We start from the raw sequence: 18,908 nt of genomic DNA, 5'->3' as shown, positions 1-18,908 counted from the left end.
GGGGCTGTGGGCAACCTCATCCAGCTGAAGGTGTCCTTGCTCACTGCCGGGGGTAGGACTAGATGGGCTTTAAAGGTCCCTTCCAACCCAAACCACTCTGTGATTCTGTGATGGAGCTCATTATAGCAGCGTGGTGAGACACTGCCGGGGTTGTGACCAGTGGTGGCGCTGACATGATGGTCATCCTCCTGGTGCAGGCGGGAGGAGGCTGCAGCCAAAACTTGCTCAGACCTTTAGGAGCAGGTTTTAGGAACAGCTCTGTAGGAAGGCAGGTAACATTGACAGATGGATTAATACGTTTTTTAGCTGTTAAATAATTTGTGTCTCTTGAAGCCCATGTGCAAGCTAAGAACACCTTTTTTAGACACAAACGTGATACCTAGACCGTTATCCTTAAATTTATGCACGATACCTACACCATTATGACTAAAACGTGATACCAGGAGCTACGCCTGCCTGTGAAGATGGTCCTTGCTGTAAAGCCCAGCCTGTAGTTTCTGCAAGCAGTTTTAACGAAGCTGAGATGGTGGCTTAGATAGTCAACATCATTCTAAATACTCAAGAACTGGGCCGCCTGGAAGGCGAAGGGTGAAACACAGCTGACAGAGTGGAATAAGTTCGCGATAAAATGAGTTCACAGTGAGGATTTGTAACAGCTGAGCAGGAGTAAGAGCTGACATGAGCAGATTTTATAGGTGTCACAGAAAAACCTAAAGGAAAGAGCCTTCCAAATCTAGTTTTGCTTGCCCTTCCCCCTCCCGTTTTCCCTAAGGGGAAGAGGATTATTAATCTGTACGCTCCAGAAAGATCCTATCTTCTGGAAAAACAAGGGAGCAGAGCGGTACGGTGGTACAGTCTGACCGAGCTGGCTTACGCTGCCCATAACATGCAGCATCATGTGCGCTTGCCTGCGGGGCCAGGCAGTGACCTGTCTGCGTTAAAAATAACAAACACCTTTCAATCTGTTGTTGCTGTCCTGAGCTGGAACCGTTCCCTGGTCCACTGTGCCCACACAGCTGCAAGGGCGGCTGAGAACATGTTCGAGAAACGGCTGCTCGAGCCTTTGAAGAGCTCGATGCCTCTGTTGCAAAGCGCTCAGTCCGTGGTCTTGACAGTCTGGGCTGCAGTAATATTTGCGGTAAACTGACGTTGTATAGAACTGAGGAGTTCTGCAGGAAAGATGTAACTCCTAGAAAGACCCTTCTGATGTTGGCTGGGCAGAAGGTTTTAAAACGGGGGAATTTATAACTCAACTTGGGAAAACTCTTTGCAAACCAGCAGTGGGAGAGCAGAGGCAGCCCAGCGTTCACCGCGTGCCGCGGCACCGGCATCTCCCGGCTGGTTGGGATACGCCACGATGGGGCAAAAGGCGCGACTGGGGTGTAAGAGGATTTGAGAACGATTTCAGAGCGAGACGTGAGTGGGGGTTTAAGTCTACCTGGTAGCAAAGACCGTGCTGGAACAGCGAGGGCAGGGGACGTGCCCTGCCTGGAGACACGTCCCAGATGAGCTGCGCCTAGAGCCGTTGATGGGGATGTGCAGGTTGGTCGTAGCATCAGCTCAGGGACACGGGGACACGCCTGGTCTCACCTTTCGCCTCGGCAAAGGCTTACGAACCTCTTGCCCATCTGCACTAATTTCCCAAGCAGCTGATCGCACAGCTTGGAAGCAGCTTCTGCACATGCCTGACCATAAAGCTGGAGGGTCCTCAAAGCCGCTCGGTTTTCTACCATTTTTCTTCATAGGTCAAGGCTTAAACTTCGGGATTTTTTCCGCAGGCTCTCGCTCCCCCTCGTGTCCGTGCGGGGCTTTTGCAGCCTGTCATCTTGCATTAATTTCTCATTACCTTGTTCTTTTCCAACAGCCCGGCACGCTTGCGAAGGCCGGCTTTGTCCTCGTGCTTCTGCTGCAACAGTTCTCAAGCAAGTCGTTAAACTGTGCCCAACTTCTCAGCAGAAACGGCAAGCCCCGTTTTTCTGCGTATTTGAGCAATAATTGCTAATTCTTGTTCTCCGGTCAGGGCTTGGGTCCCGTTTAGCTTTCTCATGTGTTCACTGAGGTTTGAAGCAGTTCTTTTCTCTGCTGTGGAGCATATGACTAAGCAAAAGAGTCGCCTTGGTTCATTTGGCCCGGTGACCGTTTCGTCTTTGCGCTGAAGTAGGTTTTTAAAAAACTTTTTCTAATTGTTATCGCTTTTCCCGGAGCTGGGCGCCTAGCACAGTGCGGCTTTCTGAGCAGCTCGGTGCTAGTATCTTTGTTTTTTTTTAATAAAACGCATTGATTTGAGTCATGGATGTTAGAAGCCACCATCCACAGGCAGCTAAACGTTGGGTGGCATCAGGTGGATTTTGTTTCAATGTGTTTTCACTGTGCCTTCACCTTTCACATGGAGGGAATCACGTTAGAGAAGGAGAAGCCAAATCCTTACTTATTCTGAGCTAAAGCTTCATTTTATCTAAAACTTAAAAAGAACTTAAATAGTGGCAGGGAAGAATACATTACCCACGTTCGCTGGGTTTCTTTTGCTGAAGTAAGGTTGTAGGGCCCAGCATGAGAAGTGGTGGGAACACAACACTTGCTCTTTGCAGACAAAAGTGTTGTTGGAATTCCTGATCCAAGATACCGTCCAAAACTTTAAAGGTTTGCATTGCACGCATTTTCAGTGAAAAAATGCAGCAACCGTGTGTTTAACGCATCTGAACGTTTTGTTAGAAAGCAAAGTTGGATCAAACTTCATGGAATGGTTGAGGTTGGAAGGGATCTCGGGGTGGATCATCAAGTCCAGCCCACCGTGCTCAGGCAGGGCCACCTAGAGCAGGTTGGCCAGGACCACGTCAGTCCAGGGTTGGATATCTCCAAGGGTGGAGCCTCCACAACTCCTGCCTGGGCAGCCTGTGCCAGAGCAGGGTTACCCTCCCGGTAAAGAAGGGGGTTTTGTGGTTAAATGGAATTTCTTGTAGTGTAGCTTGTTCCAGTTGCCTGTTGTCTGTTTAGTGGTGGCCACGGAGAAGACCCTGGCTCCCTCCTGTCGGGTGTTTGTACACCCTGCTCAAGTCCTCTTGGGCTGAGCCGTCTTTTTCTCCCGGCTGAGCAGTCCCAGCTCTCGTCCTCTCCTCGTGTTACCAGTGCTCCTCTCCCTTAACCATCACCGTGGTCCTGCGCTGGGCTCACCCCAGTGTGTTCCTGTCTCTCTTGTCCTGGGAAGCCCAGCACTGGACCCAGCACACCAGTGGTGGGCAGAGGGGCAGGACCACCTCCCTCTCCCGCCGGCCGTGCTCTGCCCAACGCAGCTCAGTGTGCTGGTGGCCACCTTTGCCTTGAGGGCATGGTGCCACTCGCGGTCAGCGTGCCCACAGGGCCTTCTCTGCAGAGCTCCTTTCCAGCCTGTTTGGCCTCCAGGTGTACGGGGTGTACTGGGTTTGTGCGGCAAGGTTTTGGTAGCCGGGGGGCTTTTGTGAGGAGCTGCCAGAAGCTTCCCCTGTGTCCGATAGAGCCAGTGGCAGCTGGCTCCAACGTGGACCCGCCGCTGTGTAAGCCCAAGCCCATCAGTGATGGTGGCAGCACCTCTGGGATAACGTATTTAAGAAGGTGGGGGAAAAACGGTGCAACGGCAACTTTGGCTAAAGAGAGGAGGGAGAACATGTGAGAGCAACAACGCTGCAGCCACCAGTGAAGGAGGAGGGGGAGGAGGTGCTCCAGGCACGGGAGCTGAGATTCCCCTGCAGTCTGTGGCAGTCCACGGTGGAGCAGATCTCCACCTGCAGCCCATGGAGGGTAATGGCGGAGCAGATCTCCGTGGAGGTTAAAGGTGGAATGGATATCCACCTGCAGCCCATGGAGGTTTAAAAGTGGAGCAGATCTCCACCTGCAGCCCATGGAGGACCCCCCGCTGGAGCAGGTGGATGTCTGAAGGAGGCTGTGACCCTGTGGGAAGCCCATGCTGGAGCAGGCTCCTGGCAGGACCTGTGGCCCCGTGGAGAGAGGAGCCCAGGCTGGAGCAGGTTTGGTGGCAGGACTGGTGACCATATGGAGAACCCACACTGGAGCAGTCTGTTCCTGGGGGCTGCACCCCGTGGGAGGGACCCACGCTGGAGCAGTTTGTGAAGAACTGCAGCCTCTGGGAAGGACTCGCGTTGGAGAAGTTCCTGGAGGATTTTCTCCCATGGGAGGGACCCCACGCTGGAGCAGGGGAAGAGTGTGAGGAGTCCCCCGCCCTGAGGAGGAAGGAGCAGCAGAGACAACATGTGATGAACTGGCCACAACCCCTGTTCCCCGTCCCCCTGTGCTGCTGGGGGGGAGGAGGTGGAGAAATCAGGAGTGAAGCTGAGCCTGGGAAGAAGGGAGGGGTGGGGGGAAGGTGTTTTGAGATTTGGTTTTGTGTCTCGTTACCCTACTCTGATGTCACTGGCAATAACTGAAATTAATTTCCCCCAGTCGAGTCTGTTTTGCCCGTGACGATAAATGCCGAGTGATCTCCCTGTCCTTCTCTCTGCCCACCAGCCTGTCGTTATATTTTCTCTCCCCTGTCCAGCTGAGGAGGGGAGTGATGGAGCGGCTTTGGTGGGCACCCGGCATCCAGCCAGGGGATTGCCCCTCCCCAGGGCCAGGAGTTGGCATTTCCCTTGGTTGAACTTCATGAAGGTCCTCTCTGCCCGTTTCTCCAGGCTGGCCAGGTGGACCAGCCTCTCCTCCCACTCATCACCTGCTGACTTGGTGAGGGTGTGCTCTGCTCATCGGCGAAGATGTGCAACAGTCCTGGCCCCAGTACGGACCCCAGGGCGCGCTGCTGGTGACCAGCCTCCAGCCAGACTTCGTGCCACCAGTCACAACCTTCTGGGGCAGTTCAGCCAGTTTTCAGTCCACCTCCCTGTCCGCTTGAGGGGTTAATTGTCAGTATTTCTTAAGCGTTTTGAAGGCTAAAAGACATGTTTGAGCCAGCATCTGGGAACGTTACCGTGGTCTGTGGTGTCAGTAAGTCAGAAGGTGTCAGGGCTTACGCCGAAGGTGTGGGCAGTCAACAAGATTGAGCTTCTACTTTTCTTTCACCTGGGAACGCTGAAACTACGAATCTTGATGAGTTCATACATTAGTTTGGAAAAACATGACTCAGACAGGCTAAACTTATTTGTCCCTTGGGTCTACAGCAGCCAGGCTGCGTATTTTTTTTGCAGCCTACTGTGCCGGTGCAGTATTTCTGGCAAGGTTTTGTGTTGCCTGTCCTTTTAAAGCCAAACTCTGCACAAACACCGTTAGTTCTGTCTTTCAAATGACCTGAACCTGCTGCATTCAACAGCAAAACTGGAGCTGGCTCACCTACGACACCAGCGATGCACGAGAGGGTTTTGAAGTTAATTTTACAGCAATTCTGTTTATTACAGGGTCATGGAATGGTTTGGGCTGGAAGGGACCTTTAAAGCCCATCTAGTCCAACCCCCTGCAGCCAGCAGGGACACCTTCAGCTGGATGAGGTTGCTCACAGCCCCGTCCAACCTGGCCTGGAATGTTCCCAGGGATGGGGCATCGACCACCCCTCTGGGCAGCCTGGGCCAGTGTTCCACCACTCTCAGCATAAAAAATTTCTTCCTTATATCCAGCCTGTATCTCTCCTCTTTTAATTTGAAACCACCACCCCTCGTCCTGTCGCTACAGGGAGTGTCTGAGATAAGGCTGCCCGTGACTGCGTTGCAAAGCAGGCTCTGAAGATCACCGGGGCTGGTGGTGGCAGCGGCTGTTTTAAGGAACGACCCCCACCATAAGAGTAGGTGGACGACGTTCACCGATGAACCTTACGGAGACGTTGGGGGAGGCATGGTCGTGATACAGGTGCTGGTGCGGGATTTGCTTTCAAGCCACGAAGGCAGTGGAGCAGCCTGGGGGATGTTTTGGGCTGGGGCAGGGAGGCCCAGCGTGCAGGGACAGCTCGTGCTCCGGGAAGCGCTTTGCTGGCTCTACGGGATGCCACGTGCTGTGCAAAACCCGTACGGCTGGTGCCCCGTGGTGCGTTGGGCCTGGTGGGATCGTCTGAGCTGTCTGCCCGGTGAGGGACCGCTGTGGGCTGCCGTCTCCTGCCGCAGGAGGGGACGTTACCAGCCTCTGCAGCTGGCTGAGTTGCTGCTCAAGGGAGTGCCTAGACAAAGAGGTTTTTTCCTGGCTCAAGTTAAGCTTAACGTTGCTTGGAGTTGGGAATATAATGGCCTGAAGGCTGGAAGGCAGCTCTGAGCAGAAGCTTCTTTCCATCCGGAAGGGTGAGCTTGCCGATGGTGTGAAAGTATCGCCCCCAAAAATAATGAACTTCTTGGTTTCTGCTAACCGGCTTAGGTGGGGATGAGGACAAAATGTATCTGCTCAATTTGGGTTGTGCGTGGTGTTTGCCCAGAAGATTTGAGTTACACCTCTTGGGCTTGTTTTCACCCGTAGCCTCCTGCCACCCTGTCTTAGCCAGAAAAAGCGAACGCCAGCGTTTAAGTTGTTCGCCTGGTGAGAGAGCAGAGCAAGGAAGGGAACCTGGGAACTTCTTCTGTCCATCTAGGCGTGCTGGCAGCCCGATGGGACGTGTCTGCTGGTGGTGGCTCACGAGCCAAATTCCTCACCAGGCTGCCAGAACAGGAGGAGAAAGTCGGTGAAGGGAGGTTTGTGTCGACGATCGCCCTAAATAAAACGCTTTGCGTGAAGAAAAAGTAAAAGAAGGAAATGTTTGTGTGGGCTGATGAGCTGCCAGACCTTCCCGGCAGAGAAGGGGGATTTCCATGAGCAGCTCCAGCAAGATGCTGCCAGCCCCACCTTTGCTTTGCGGGTGGAAATGTACTGATAAAATCCCAAAGTGGGCTCAAAAAATGGTCACAGGTGGCTCCTTAGGTGGAATCCTTCGTTACTTTGAGTGAACCAGAGAGGTTTCGGTTAAGTTGAAACCTCAGCTCAAGTCTTCACGTGGCAAAATCTTGTTTGTATCCTGGTCTGGGCCGTTGTGGAGCTGCCGGCCGTGGAAACGGCTCCTTCGCAGGAGCAGGAGATCCCTTTGCAATCGCTCTGGCTACAAAATCTTCCGTTCCGTCCGCTTTGCCTTGCGCGGAGCAAGGGCTGAGCGTGCTCAGCAGAGGGAGCTGCAGCCCCGCCAGCCTCCTCCATCCCTGCCTTTCCCCGAGCTTGGGCTCAACGCAAATCGTTTCAAAAATATCTTATCACGTTCTGTGCGCGGCCACGGGATTGTGAAGTTCGTTTCTGACTATTTCGCGCTTGGAGCTGGAAGCCCTTCGGCGTTAGAGGTCTCCGTACGCTGGTGTGATTGAAGTTGCGTGAACTTTCGATGGAGCCAAGTTGCAGAAGACCCGTGGCTCTGAGTATTGGTGTGCCTCTCTGACCTTGCCGTTGCATCGATCGGGGTATTGGCATTTTGGTGACGCAGGGCTCGGGGCACGGGCAGGCGATGGGCGGACGTCTCCTCCGCGCCCCGGCGAGGCGGCTCTCCTTGGCTGTCGGCTCAACCGCCGAGCGGAGCCGGGGTCGGCGTGAAATCGCGGCTGCGAAAACGGGCTGGGTCTGAGCGCTTCAGCCGGTGCGGGGTTTTGAGGAGGAATGAGGGACTGAGCTGCCCGTCTCGCCCCCGAACGCTCGGCTGACGCGGCCGTTGGTAGCGAAGCCCTCAGCTGGGAGAAGATCTGGGAGAAGCCACCGGTGAGCGACTCAAGGGTGGGGGGCTTGGGCTGGTGCGGCCCCTCTGCCCGGCGAATGTGACCGTGGAGAGTTTCGCCCATGGAGAAGTGGGACAGCAGCGCCAGCGCCTCCGCTTTCCACGTGCCTGAGTGGATGGTGAGTTATTCAGCAGCTTCTTTTAATCGGCTTCGGATCCCGCTGCTCCGCGTTGGGCTACGATGGCGTTTAGCTGGAACGAGGGTCGTTCAAGTCCCGTGCTAACGAGGACGGTCGGGTGTCTTCCCCTGCCAGCGCAGCGTCGTTCCTTGGCGTGAGCTGCCTCCTTGAAGATGGCCAAGTGACGGAGGGAATGGTCCCCCGTGGGCCACCCTGTCTTGCAGATGTGTTAGGTGAAGAACTCATTTTTGTAGCAGTTTGGGACCAGCGGGGAGGAGGAGTGGGAGAAAGTGCCGTGCGTTCCAGGAAACTCTGCATTTCATCAGGATCAGCACGGCAGATACTGTCTTTTTGGCTACTTTAATTTTTATCATCAATTTAGATTCTGTTGTTGGGATAAAACCTCTAAAACTTGAGACAGCCTTCAGGGCATCAAGCGCTGCTCAGCTTCATTTTGGTGGTTTAAGCGGTTAGAATAGATACTAGCAAATATTAAAACACGCTTCTCTCTGCTTTGCTTCTCGGGTGGAAAGAATTCCCAAAGCAGCTGAAAATATCATGACATTGCTCCAAAAAGCAGGCAGCGCTCGGGAGACGGAAGGCTGCGTCTCTGGAGGTTGGCTTTGCATGTCCCCTGAGGGTCTGGGCTTCAGAAGCACTGAAATTCTGCGTCAATATTTGCTCTGTCTTCCTAGGTTTCTGCTCGTGTCTTCCATTTCTATTTTTGAAGTTGTCCCTCTTGGTAGTTCTTCTAAAAATACTTGGATCACTATAGTAAAAAGTTGGTGTTCTCGCGCTCCTATGAAGGTAATCTAGCTGCTTTGATCTTTATCTGCAAATAAAGTCCACGCTTGGTGATTTGGTTCAAACTTCATTATTCCCCTTTAATATCCAGATTTATGTACCCCCGTTATCGCTTTCTTAAGCTTGATGGATTTTATTTTTGTGAAATCCCAGTTCTGCTTCTCACTCATTTTTTTATAGACATTTTTAATAGATTTTTTTCAGCTTTCACCCCAGTTACGGCACATTTCTATCAGGAAATGAATTCTGCATTTAAGGGTCGGCAGTGATAAACTTTCCATTAGACACAACTTTGTTTATTGTTTCAGGTTTTTTTGTACTAACCCTGAAAGCGTGGAGTTCTGCTTAAAAACAAGCAGCAAACCTCTCCCTGCGGATCTATCCCCCTCTGTAATTTTCTCCTTTACGAATTTGGTACCGCTGGGACCAGGACCAGATGACGGAAACTTTATTTAAATGGCCCTTTTTTTTTTTTTTTCCTTATGGCCGTAGCGATTCCCTCGTGCGGCGTGGACGTATGATTTTATAGACGGTTTAAAGCTGCTGTGGCATCAAACTCCATCTACCGAGGGCTTAGGGTTATGTCCTCTAGCAATGTTTTTAATCAGGATTTTAACTGGACTGATTTGCATTTTGTGTGGTTTCTCAGGGCAACGTGGGAGTGAACAGCCCCATTTCAAGAAATAATGAGCCTAAGCTTTAAAATGCTCGTTATCGTTAACGTCATTATTTCAAACAGTCTTTTATGTCTTAATGTTCTCACCGAGGTCCTACCTTTACTACAGGACACCCCTCATTATCAACCAAACAACCAAATATTGAAAAGAGGTAGGATTAGTGAGTAGTAATAATCCCTCCTGCAGCGCTTCTCAGAAGAGCGGGTTGAGATGCAAGTTCTCCCGTGCTCTGTGCCTCCGACGGTTTGGGGGAGATCTGCAGCAGGTCGGTTTTGGCTTCGCAGAACTGAGCTGTGGTGGAGATTTGGGGTTTTGCAGACCCGAGCGACAGCAACCTGAGGCCCAAGTCGCTGAATCCGCTGCGAGTCAAATTCGGGATCACGCTATTTCCCTTACTGAGGCATTGATTATTTTCAAATAAGCTACAACTTGGGTTTAATCTTGACGCTGAACATCTTTGTACCCCCCCCGTAGCCAGGGAAAAACTTCTGCGTGCGGTTGTGGGACGTGAGTTTCTCATCCCTACGAGGATGGGCTCAAAAGAAGGGGAAATTCTGAATTTTCAAAGTTTTCTGAAATCCTGCAGCCAGCGGGTGCGTGAGGCGGAAATGCCGTTTTGACTTGGGGTCTTATTTGTGAAGGTTCCAGCGGTTTCAGGTTGTATCATGGAGCGACGGTTTAGATACGAAGGAGCTGAGACCTCGTGGGGTGCTGGCCGAGTATAAATGCTCTTACTGCCAGAGATGATGCGTTGGCTCGTGATGACTCAGGAGGTGTTTTCCCTCTCTGACTTCTGAGATCCTGCATGTTTTTAGTTATAAAACACAAGTTACCCCCTCGTTGCAAGTTGAAGCGATGGGGAAATAACCGCTTCCTCTTTTCCCTGCCTTGTCACGGGACTGTGACCGACAGAGCCAGGGGTGGACCAAGGGATCTGTTCTACAGCTGGGGGAGAAGGTTTCTCTCTTCCTTGTCCTTCCCGTTGTCCCCTCTGGAGCTGCCTGGTTTTAGGTATTTGTTATTTTCTGGTTTTTAGAGATTTCTCCTTCCTGCTCCCGCCAGCTAGAGCAGCAGGGATGCCTGCGCTCCTTCCTGCCCTGCCTTGGGTGTGGGTGCTGCTGTTTGCTACCGTTCGAGTTTGCTCTGTGGCAGTAGGTGCTAAGATGTTGGAAGAGCTTCTTCTAGTTTGATCTCCGGGTTTTTGACCTGCAGCTTTACTGCTGTGGGCCATAGAGGATTATTTTTTTAAAAAGAAGGAACCTAAGAGTGAGTCTCAGCCATTAGAATGACAGCAATGGCTCGATAGACGTGGACCGTGGACAAAAGCGATTGTCTTGGAGGTCTGAGGACCGAAATTGGTCTCAGTCGTAGTAAAACAGAATAAATTGAGGTGTTTGGGGCTGTGGCCTGATGTTTGCAGCGTACACAACCGCAGCCCAGCGCTGAACGTGAGTCAGAAATACGCTGGGCTGAAGAGTTTGCAGGGCATGGTGGATCCACCACTGGTGTGAGGTCTTCAAGAATCAGTGGCTTGACTTTCTAACACGCTTGGAAGCTGCTTGGTGGGTGACTCTTCATTCCCATCCGTTCTGTCCCAAGTCCAGTTGGTAAAATCAGCCTTAACCTGCAGGTTCTCAAGCTGGTTTTTCAGAAGAAAGATGCCAAAGGGTTAAACATGTGTGTTAATCCCGGAGTCGGTCTCCGTGTGACCTTTTGGCTGGAGAACTGGAATCTTAAACACTTTGATCTCCAGTTCAGGTTTTGGCTCAGTGAGCAGCGTTGTCAGGATTACATATTAATTTAAGGCATGTGAAACTGTGGAGTAGCTGCGTTCGGACAGTCCCTTTCTCGAAGCGATACGGTCTGGGCTCAGGAGAACCGAAACGGCCCGAATTGTGGAGGCTGAGGGTGGCAGATCGTTTCAAGCACGGGGAGGGGAAGGCGTCACTGATACCGCAGGAGGGGAGGAGATCTCTCCTCTGTTGCCTTTCAGATGCCAGCGCCTGGTGTCTCCACACGCATCTCCGGTTTCACCGGGGGAAAGTGGAGCAGGAGGTGACGACGCTGGCTTGGCAGGTCGAGGGCTGGAGGAAACCAGCTTGAGTAGGGATGGGAGGGCGGGAGGAGGAGATTTGGGCCGGGAGCTGCAAGCCCTGGGTTCTGGTGGAACATCGGAACAGTCATCTCAGTCCCCTCTGTTCTCCCCACACCTGCAAAATTATTTCTCTGGCCATCTTTACCCTTCTTTATTTAAATAAATAAATAAATAAAAGAGTAAATTTGTTTTATCACTTGGCATCGAAGAAGGATGGGAAGTTTTTCCACTGGGAAGGGACGTTCCAGGCAGTCTGTCACATGAATACCCAAGTAGCGACAGCTCTTGAAGACCACAGGCCTGACCTGCTGTGTCCTACGCGAACAGAGGGATTTTAACTAACTTGCTCTTCATTTCCCAAGTTTGTCGCGAGCCGTTAGCAGCGCTGGAGAGCTGGCGCGACTTAACCGCGCAGCAGACTTGGCTTTTCCCTTTGTTCCTTTAAAAACCCCAAATATCCACGGCTAAGAATAAACCGAAGGCAGTAGCGCTACGAAAACGCTGCGCTCGCAAAATTTAAAAGTTCAGAGCATTTAGAAGGACGGTTCCTCTTGCACTTTGCACAAGTGGGGCGGGGGTTTTGTAGCCGTTGCCATATCTGAACGGTTTCTTTTAGCAATTTTGAAGAGGAGAAGAAAACGTTACAAGCCCACGGCACGGCTAAACTAACGCAGAGGGGGGCTGCAGTAAGGTTGGGCTCCAACCGTGATGAAAAAGCAGATTTTAATCATGCATGGTTTATTAAATTATAGCGATAACTCAGATTTTACTAGGATTGAATATAGCTCTCCCTGGTTTTATGTCAAGATTTAGCCAGATTACAACTGACGTACGACTTGCAGAAGATACCGGAGCTGTGGGCTGGTGGGGCAGGAAAGGAGTTTATTTTTAGCATTTTTATAGAATTAGAGGTTCTTAATTTTAATGTCTCAGACTCAGTCTTCAGCAGAAGAAAAAAGGCTTGCCCCCCCCGCCCAAGCTATTTGATTTAAGTATCTTGAACTACTGGGAAAGTGGTTTGTGCTTTGATGGTACTGTCAAGGTGAGCTTCGTACCCCCTTCAAAGGCTTTTAGCTAACTTACACTGAGCTAAAGCAGCGTCTCCCTTAGGATTTTGCATGAAAAGGGTCATCAATGATGTTAAAAATTAAAAACGTGCCTTGAAAACACAACCTTGGCTGTAGAGTCAGTTGAGGCAAATGGTGCTAATCCCGGTCTCACATTTCCTGACATAGTTCCATTTTCCAATTGCTCTACAGATTCGTTACAGTTGGGAATTCTGGGGGTTTTTTCCCCTTCACAAAGCAGACGCTTTCATATAGCCCAGGAATTTTTACTGTTTCAGTGGATTCCTTGAAATCTTGAAATGGAGATGTCAGATGCCATCATGGCTCATGGTTGTCTGCAGAAATGCTTTGGAGGAGCAGCTCCAAGCAATATTTCCCTGGCAGCATTTTCCCCATCCACTGGACGACAGTGACAACTGTTGAGGAGCCATATTCTATCAGATCCGTGGTAAATTATTTCTAAAGCAAGGGTGTATAATAATACACGGAGCTGGGAGGAGCTTTTTTTTCCTACTTAGTTAGAATTGGTGTTGAGGTCCATCAGTGACGCCCCGTTGCTTCCCAACTCCCTCTTGCTTGGAAGTAAATGTTGAGGTTCTCTGTGGGAATCATCTTGGGTATGTTGTCAGGGCCAAAACTCTTCGGATAACAGCTCCGACCACGAAATAAAACTTAAAAACTTGCCCTGCGTCAGGTCTGCTCAGTCACTGGTAGCAAAGCATCATGCTCCCCAAACCCTGCTGCTGCACGAGCATCCCTCTGTCCGCGTCCTTTTTTTCCTCCTGCAGTAGGAACCTGCAAGGTGGGAAGAGCCTAGATACAAGGAAGACGTGTTTTACGATGAGGGTGGTGAAACAGCGGCACAGAGAGGTGGTCCATGCCCCATCCCTGGAAGCATTCAAGGTCGGGTTGGACGGGGCTCTGAGCAACCTCATCCAGGTGAAGATGTCCCTGCTCGCAGCGGGGGGTTGGACTAGACGGGCTTTAAAGGTCCCTCCCAGCCCAAACCCTTCCGTGATTCTAAGAGGAATGGCCCGACGCGGGAACAGCGGGATGGGTGTCAGGGTCTGGACCCTTCCAAGGACGGACTCCGTGCACTTGCCGCCCTGGGGGGACGGAGCGGGGACCGGCGTAATTAAAAACCACTTTGCCATCTAACAAATGTCTGCGTTGTTTTAGTTGCTCATTAGTTAATTTTCTTCTAATGAGGCTCTGTTAACGTAATCATCTGACATTGGGGAAAAAGAAAGTGGGGGGGGGGGGAGAGCCCAAGTTAAAAAGAGCCTAATTAGCAAGTTAATTATAGCGAGCAGGGAAATGTTCTGGTTATATAAATACGCTATTGTTATGCACACACAAGCCAGGCCATGTTAAAAACTGCCGCTAACTGTCTAGAGGTCGGGCAAACGCTGTAATTCACCATAAAACAGAAGTAGGGCTTGTTTGGCGGGATGCCTCATTAAGTCTTGGGGTCCTTTCCTGCCAAAAAAACAGGGAGTTTGAAAATCCGAGCGGTTCCCCTTCCCTCCCTCCCTCCCTCCCTCCCTCCCTCCCTCCCTCCCTCCCTCTCCCTCCACCCTGCAGCTGAAACCAGAGCGGGCAGGATCGGGATCGGCGGGGCTGGGAGGTATAAATGGGGGGGCAGCCCCTGCCCCGGCGGGAGACGGCGCGGAGGGGCTGGCGGTGATGCCGTCATGCCGAACAAGAAGAAGTACAACGTGAACGGAGATTCGGGGATTAAAGCCCAGGTGAGGGCAGTCTTTAGTACCATAATACCATTTTTCTGTTTAGAAGTACATCTGTTTCTCTCTACCCCCGCCTTTTTTTTTTCCTTCTTTCCTTGCTGTTCCCCCCAGTCACTTATTTCTGGAGCTGAATGCACCCCCCTGCTTAGAGAAAATCCCGGTCTCCGGAGAACGTTGCTTCATTTTCTCTCGGGAGCAGGAGGGTTGGAGTGTTGAGCCAAACACCTTGCTCTGGGGTTGTTCTTTGGAGCACTGTGGTGGAGGAGCTGGAGAGGGAGGAAAGCAAGGAGATTGCCCAGGAAGACCTTGGATGATGAGACTTTTTTTTACTCGGTGGAGTAGCGTGGAGAGGCTCTTCATGGTGGAAACCCCAGGTCGAAGTGAGATGTAGCTCATTTGAAATGTCATGAGCCTGCACCTGCGTTTAGAAGTCATTAACCCCTTGTACCTCTGGAGATGAGGTTTTTCAGCTTGAATTGTTGGGTTTTTTTTTTTTTTACCTGCTGGAAGTTGAAAGCAGCAGCGCTTGTGTAGCTGCAGAGCAGGTTGGACTCCTAAATCCAAGCAGCTGCAGCTCTCCAAGGCTTCACAGCCTCTCCTTGGAGCTTTAGCCTGTGCAAAGATTTTTAAGATTCAACTGGACAGGGTGTTGGGGCATCTTGTCTAGACCTTGCTTTTGCCAAGAAAGGTTGGAGCAGAGGGTCCTTGAGGTCCCTTCCATCCTGCTATTCCGTGGTTCAAAGTTGGCTGTTACCTTCAGAGGCGTTTTGGTGTGAGCTGAGTGAGTTCAACCTGGAACCAAATCACTGTTCTCGTCCCCGCCTTGAACGCCTCCATCTTTCCAGCCGGGCTGGAACGTGGCACATGGTGCCGTCGGTCGCCTCGTGCCGTTCGGTAGGGATTTAAACCAGAGTTTTGGTCTGCGTAAGCAAGGTCTGGTTTTCTCCTTCCGGCTGGATCGAGTGTGCGTTGCAGAGATTTCAACTCAAAAATAAAGACTTGTCGTGGAAACTGGCGTAAGGGTCTATTCCTGACGGCACTTTGTGCCTTCGCGTGTCCCTGCGACACAGAATCCGGCGCTGCATGAGGGTGGGTACAAAAGAGGTGTTAAATAAATCCAATTCCAGTGTCCTTTCTTGCCCGCTCTCTCTGTGGCTCGAAGGATAAAGCCAAAAGACGTTGGTGAAGCCTCAGCACTCGCTAAAAGTAGACCTGAGCCTTGACCTGGCCCCTTCCTGATGTTCTCCTCTGCTGGTGCTTCCTTCCACCTCTTGGCAGTCAGTGCCTTGCTCAGCTAAAGGAACACCCAGCTGGTGGCAGGGTTTAAAGGGTTTAAACCTTTAAAGGGGGTGGGGACAGGGTTTATTATAAAGTCTTAATTCTAGTCCTACCTAATTTGGTTCAGGACTGAGTTTGCTTCTCGGCATGTGCTTGCCTGTCGGTCTTAGATGTGGGAGTACTTCAAGAGCTCTGAGTGCCATTATCAATATTACCGTGTCACTTGAAATAGTTGCATTCAATGTCCTTGAAGAGATGATGTGCAAAAGGAAAATGTTAATTCTAAGAGGGATTATTGACCCTTTGTTAGACTTCCAGCCTATCTCACTTTGCCGAGAGCATCGTTTCACACCAATAACCTGATGCTTTGATGAAGCTGCTCAGCTGTCGAGGGATTTGTTTTAAATGAAAAAAAAAAAAATTAAAAACCAAAGAAAGTTATTTCAGGCCACCAGCTCCTTAGAAAAGGAATATAAAACCTGGCGTGTGTGTGCAAAGACCCCGTCCCGCCGGGATCAGAGGCGTTAATCCACAGCGCAACTCTCGACTGTAATATGAGTTTGACGTGGGGTTTTTTTTTCCTCCCCTGTGTGTTTCCTGATCCGGTGTCATTCTGCTGTTTGGTTTAAGATTAGGAGGAAAAAAAAGAGCTCCCAGGTGCTCCCGCAAATCCTCTCCCAGGTCCTTTCCCTCCCCCCTCAGCAGCATGGGCTGCTTGTCCCCCAGCCATCTCAGAGTTGGGTTCACAGCGGACTCTGAATTAGCCACCTGAGACCCCCATCACCTCTTCCTTCACTTACTGGCCCAAAGAGCAGGCTACCAGCTCTGTAGCATCACCAGCTCGTCTCAAGTGCAACGTCAAGCGCCGCTACTTAAACCACTGAGCTTGAATTTGAGTTCCCAGGACGGGATCAAATTCTTTCTGGTTAAGTGACTTCTTTAAACAAAACTAACTTCTCAAAATACCCCGAGGGGTTAGTTAACAGACTCAATTAATGGCTTTAAAATACTGAAGTACTTTGGAGATGTAAATATTTAACCCCGTTGTACCAGATTGAGTCAGTTTATGCTCATAGCGGAGTCCAAGGAAATTTGCACTTGGAGGTCGTGTTCCAATTTCCCTGAGATTCAGCGCGAATCCTGAACATAATGGGACTGTCAATGGTTGACTTACAAAGCAATGAGCACTAGGAGTTAAAATATTTCCTGAAACTCTAAGCCTGTTCTCCTGAACGCCTAAATATGGCCCAGTAGCCACATATGCCCCATCCCTGGAAGGGTTTGAGGCCAGGTTGGATGGAGCTTGGAGCAACCTGGTCTAGTGGAAGGTGTCCCTGCCCATAGCAGGGGGGTTGGAACTGGATGGTCTTTGAGGTCCCTTCCAACCCAAACCTCTCTGCGATGTGGAGAGAATTGAAAGGGATGTGGAGCTGCTGGTGTGGTTTTGAGATGCGCCGTGTCCCTTGGGCAAGGCAGGTGGGCTCTGAGCAGTTGTGGTGTCTGTTGAAATGTGTCTGATGCCTGTGAAGCCCTTCGGGGGCTCTAGCCGAAGGCTGGCGCTGATGCGGGCAGGGAAGCGTGAAGTTCAACCTGAGGTGCACGTCAACGGGGCACGGAAGGGCTGAGTTTCTACTGTAAAATCACTAATAATCATCTGTAAGACTAGATGTTTGGCTTCTGTGAAAGCCTGGACTCGGGGAGTTTATGGTAAGGAAATACTGATTTTTTTTGGCCATCTGTCTGCTCTTTTCAACCAAGGGCAGGAGTAAAACGAAGCTTGGAGAAAGAGGTTTCTCTATAAATACCGATGTTAAACGTCATTTTCCCCTTAGAAGTGCCTAGATAGAAGTGACACTTCTTTACTTATTGCTTCTGTCCTCTGCATGCTGTGGAGCAGATCAGTTTTGCTGACTTAAAATAAGTATTTCTCTCTCAACTTGGCAGTGATGGCAGCCGTAACACGGCCATGGCTGGGCCTGGTTGTGCTCGGCTGCTCTCAAACCCGCTGGTGGCCTTGGGGCTTCGCAGATGTTCCCGGGGAGTCCGTCATCTTCATTCCTGGGTGATGACTGAAATGGAAACGGGCTTGATTCTTCACCTTGGGCTGAGCGGGTTGCTGTTTGTCACCCACAACGATTTGTTGCGACGAGATGAGCTCTGTTAGAAAAGAGGGTGGGTGCAAAATGCCCCAAACTGTTGGGGATACGGCCATGGCTGCGGCATTCCTGTAGGCGTTGCCGGTAAATGATAGTTGGTTCCTTCCCTCCAACTTGGAGAATTACATTTTGCCAGTCTGCCCATCGCTCCATTTACGTGCCTTATCCTTCATTTCTCGATTTGTTGTATAAAGCCGTGTGCTCTCAAGCACAATACTCTTAAATACTTGTGTTCTCCGGGCGTCCGTGCTCCCAACCGTCAGAAACAGCCTTGAGTGACGTATCTAATCTCGAATGTTCCTGTATATAGAGTGCAGCTGGAGGCAGTACTCATACTTGCAGTGTTCTTTAATTTTGCCTTTTGTATTTCGTACAGCAAATAAGGAGCATCTCATACTGGTCGCCACAATAACCGCTGCGAGATGGATCGGCGTCCGCATCAGCTCTGCAAATGTTGGGTGGCCCTAATGGGGCTTCTCTTGCGACAAATGTCCCTCATCGTTAGCATTTTGGAAAAATAAGCTTGTGTGTGGTGGGGATAGAAGCTTTCTGGTTTGTGTGGTTGGAAGAGGAGCCTCGGGGTATTTGAAAGGCGAGCGTGTCGGTGCTGCGTCTGGCGGAGGGTCTGAAATCAAACCAAGTCGGCAGCTGAGCGTACCCTGTCCCCGATTAAATAATAGGAATTGCGATTCGGCCCGTAACCGAGAGGGTGTCGGTGTCCACTCCAGGCTCCGGGTTCTTGGCATTAATCTTCTGTATCAGGCTGCTGGGTTTTTACCTCTGACCTAAGTATTCGTTGCTTTTAACAGATCCAGTTTGCTGACCAAAAGCAAGAATTCAACAAGCGCCCGACGAAGATTGGCCGCCGTTCGCTCTCCCGCTCCATCTCGCAGTCCTCGACAGACAGCTACAGCTCAGGTGGGTGCCGTCCGCTGCGGTTACAGCCTCTCTGCAGACCGCAGGGTTTGTCCTGCCTGCTGCTCCGGCGTCTCCCAGATCTGCTACGTCATCGGTAGCGTCGGAGGGAAGGCGTGGAAAGAGGGCTGTTGCTTTCTTTCTCGTCTTCGTGTGTACTGGGATAGAAAACTGAGTTACTCTGATGCTCGTGACGCTTCTCATCTCTCCTTATAACCCTCATGGGCCGTTGCTGCTGGCTTTCCTCCTCTCTTCCCGTCCCTTTTCCTTCCAGGCTCATCAAAACTGTGCTTCCGTTGTGTTCGCGCTTGCGTGTCATCTTCCCTTCCCATTCTTGTATAAATCCATGTGGATCCCACTGTAGG

General features: G+C 51.0%; 1 protein-coding gene across 1 annotated transcript in view; it reads left to right on the top strand.

Annotated features, from left to right (window-relative positions):
• Nucleotides 1-18,908, top strand: part of AHCYL2 (adenosylhomocysteinase like 2) — a 108,453-nt gene that overhangs the window by 58,198 nt on the left and 31,347 nt on the right. The window contains exon 2 of the mRNA XM_086475254.1: nt 18,438-18,546. Within this exon, the coding sequence (XP_086331380.1) occupies nt 18,438-18,546 (109 nt within the window). The remainder of the gene's footprint in view (nt 1-18,437; nt 18,547-18,908) is intronic.

This window comes from Leptosomus discolor, chromosome 1, assembly GCF_034619465.1.
Source record: "Leptosomus discolor isolate bLepDis1 chromosome 1, bLepDis1.hap2, whole genome shotgun sequence".
NCBI classification, from domain to species: Eukaryota; Metazoa; Chordata; class Aves; order Leptosomiformes; family Leptosomidae; genus Leptosomus; species Leptosomus discolor.
The sequence above is the reverse complement of the archived record's forward strand: the minus strand, read 5'-3'. Positions and strand labels throughout refer to the sequence as shown.